Source organism: Acanthisitta chloris, unplaced genomic scaffold, assembly GCF_000695815.1.
Source record: "Acanthisitta chloris isolate BGI_N310 unplaced genomic scaffold, ASM69581v1 Scaffold35836, whole genome shotgun sequence".
NCBI classification, from domain to species: domain Eukaryota; kingdom Metazoa; phylum Chordata; class Aves; order Passeriformes; family Acanthisittidae; genus Acanthisitta; species Acanthisitta chloris.
Window position 1 is genome coordinate 1 of NW_008677086.1, and position 2,391 is coordinate 2,391.

General features: G+C 53.3%; 1 protein-coding gene across 1 annotated transcript; it reads left to right on the forward strand.

The window, feature by feature from the left end:
* Nucleotides 1–295: 295 nt before the first annotated feature.
* MIF (macrophage migration inhibitory factor (glycosylation-inhibiting factor)) lies at nucleotides 296–1,570 on the forward strand (the record flags this gene model as incomplete). The annotated part of the gene is made up of 2 exons (XM_009076377.1): nucleotides 296–468; nucleotides 1,304–1,570. Coding segments are annotated over 2 exons (240 nt in total), but the record flags the coding sequence as incomplete, so codon positions are not given.
* Between the last annotated feature and the right edge of the window lie 821 nt (nucleotides 1,571–2,391).

The window sequence follows — 2,391 nt, forward strand, 5'->3', positions numbered from 1 at the left end:
TGCGGATGTGAGTACTGGCACGCACACACGGTTCCCAGCCCTTTATCTCCTGCGCGGCAGGAGTGCCCGTCCTGGGGATGCCCGTCTCGCCGGCGGCTTGGCACAGGCACCACTTGGTTCCTAAAACTGGGCCTGGGCTGCTGCTGCTCCCCTGGGCCTGGGAGGGGCTCGTAGGGCAGTGCTGGTGAGCTGCCTGTCCCCGGTAAAACTGCACCGTTTGAAGTTGGTATCTAGAGTTGGTTTGCACGAGGAGAGGGCAGGTCAGACAGGCCGTGACTGTGTTCTCCTCCCGCAGTACATAGCTGTGCACATCATACCCGATCAGATGATGTCCTTCGGGGGCTCCACTGACCCCTGTGCGCTCTGCAGTCTGTACAGCATCGGCAAAATAGGAGGGCAGCAGAACAAGACTTACACCAAGATGCTGTGTGATCTGATCTCGAAGCACTTGCATGTATCTGCAGACAGGTAAGGCTGGGACACAGCTTAACCTTATTTATCTGGCTCCCTGGCTTTGAAAAGTTCATTTAAAAATGCATGAAGCTTGGAATAAGTCCTTGTCTGTGGGGAAAACATCATTTGCAGCATTTTCATGTCTGATTGAGAATCTGATACCTACAGCTGTCCCTGGAGAGTCCTGTTCAATAGCTTCCTGCTCTCAGGGTAGGGGAACACACCAGAGCACTGACAAGTTGCACAGTGTCTTTCACATCTGAGGTGTGATGCGTTGTCCTCTGGTGATGGGAGGCTGTAAGCACAAGGGAGGAGCAGTAACAGACTGGAGCTGAAAGACAAAGTAGAGGCCAGCAAGCTGTGAGCAGCTCCTTGACAGGCTGCAGAGCTTCCAGAGAGTGTCTGTGTGCAACTGGGAAGGATGGGAAGAATGTGCTGCAATGAGGGCTGGAAGGGAGAGATGCAGGGCTGGTCCCAAGGGCCTGCTTGGCTCTCTAGGGCTGTCTGCGTGACACGCGTGAGGGACTGCAGCGCTGGAGGCAAAAATGGGTTTGATCTCCGGAAATTCTTAACAGGCTGCTGAGCAAAAGCTGTCTGGTGTCTGGACAGTCACTGACTGCAGAAGAGTTTGTGTTGTTAAAGAAAACATACGATTCCAGAGACTCTGGGGAATATTGACTGTTTGGAGGCTCCACCAGAGAAGTTAGATTTTGGTAAAACTGAAGCTTGAATTTTTTTCAAGCACAGGAATGGAAAGCACTGTCCCTTGTTGGGTTGTCCAGTCTCACTCATTACTTATATAAATGAGGTAATAAAGTCCTTGTTGTGTCCTTCTGTGCCTCTTCTGCAGGGTCTACATCAACTATTTCGACATGAATGCTGCCAACGTGGGCTGGAATGGCTCCACCTTTGCATAGAGCTCTCCTGTCTGTCCCAAGAGGCAGTTCCTGGACCTCCCCTCACCCTGCCCCGTAGCAGACCGCGGCACAAATGGCCCCACGCTGCATTTTGTGCACTCTCACAGATTGATGGCTCCTTGCTAGTGTGTTTAAATATTGCTGCTTCAACATTCCTCTGTTTTCTCTGTGTAGAAAACAAATAAAAGATTTAGAAGTAAGCTGTGTGGTGTAGGCTTTGGCAGTTTGGGGATTGGTTTGGGCAATTGCTAACATGTCTCTTTCGCCCTGATCCTAAAGCAAACAAAAGGAACATTTTGAGTTTGCCCCTGTTTCTCAGACATGGTATTTCACAGTGTGGCAGTGGTGGCTGTGGCTGGTTCCTGACAGTACTCCAGGGTGATGTTTACCTCACTGTCTTCAGCACAGCTTGTTGCTCTGAGGTTTGTTTTTTGTCTGTGTCCACCATTGCCATAGTGGGAGCAGTCCTTGGCCAGCCCTGTGCCTGCTGCCTCAGGGTGGCTTTCCTCTGAGAATGTGCCTGTCCAGTGGGACTAAACAAGCCAGGAAGGAGCGTGTTTGCTCACTGAGGCGAAACGCTGTTATCCACATTGCTTACGGTGGCTGCCTCAGGCAGTAGAGGCTGCCCTTGGTGCTGGGGGAGCTGTGCTGGGGCCTGCAGTGCTGTGGGAAGCCTCAGCCCATCCCACACCGAAGCTGTGCTCGCTGCTATCCTGTCCCACACTGATGCAGTGCTCCGATCCAGCTCATCCCACATTGATCTGTGCTCTGTGCCCGCCCATCCCACACTGACGCTGTGCTCTCTGCCATCTTGTCTCACACTGATGGTGTGGCCTGTCCCGCAGTGACCCTGCTCTGTGCCACCCCGTGCTGCACTGGTGCTGAGTGTTCTGTGCCAGCTCATCCTGCACTGATGCTGCGCTCTGATCCTGCCTGTCCCACACTGGTGCTGTGCTCTCTGCCGGGATGTCTCACACGGATTCTGTTCCATCCCGCCCCGCGGAGCCCCCGGCGCTTTCCC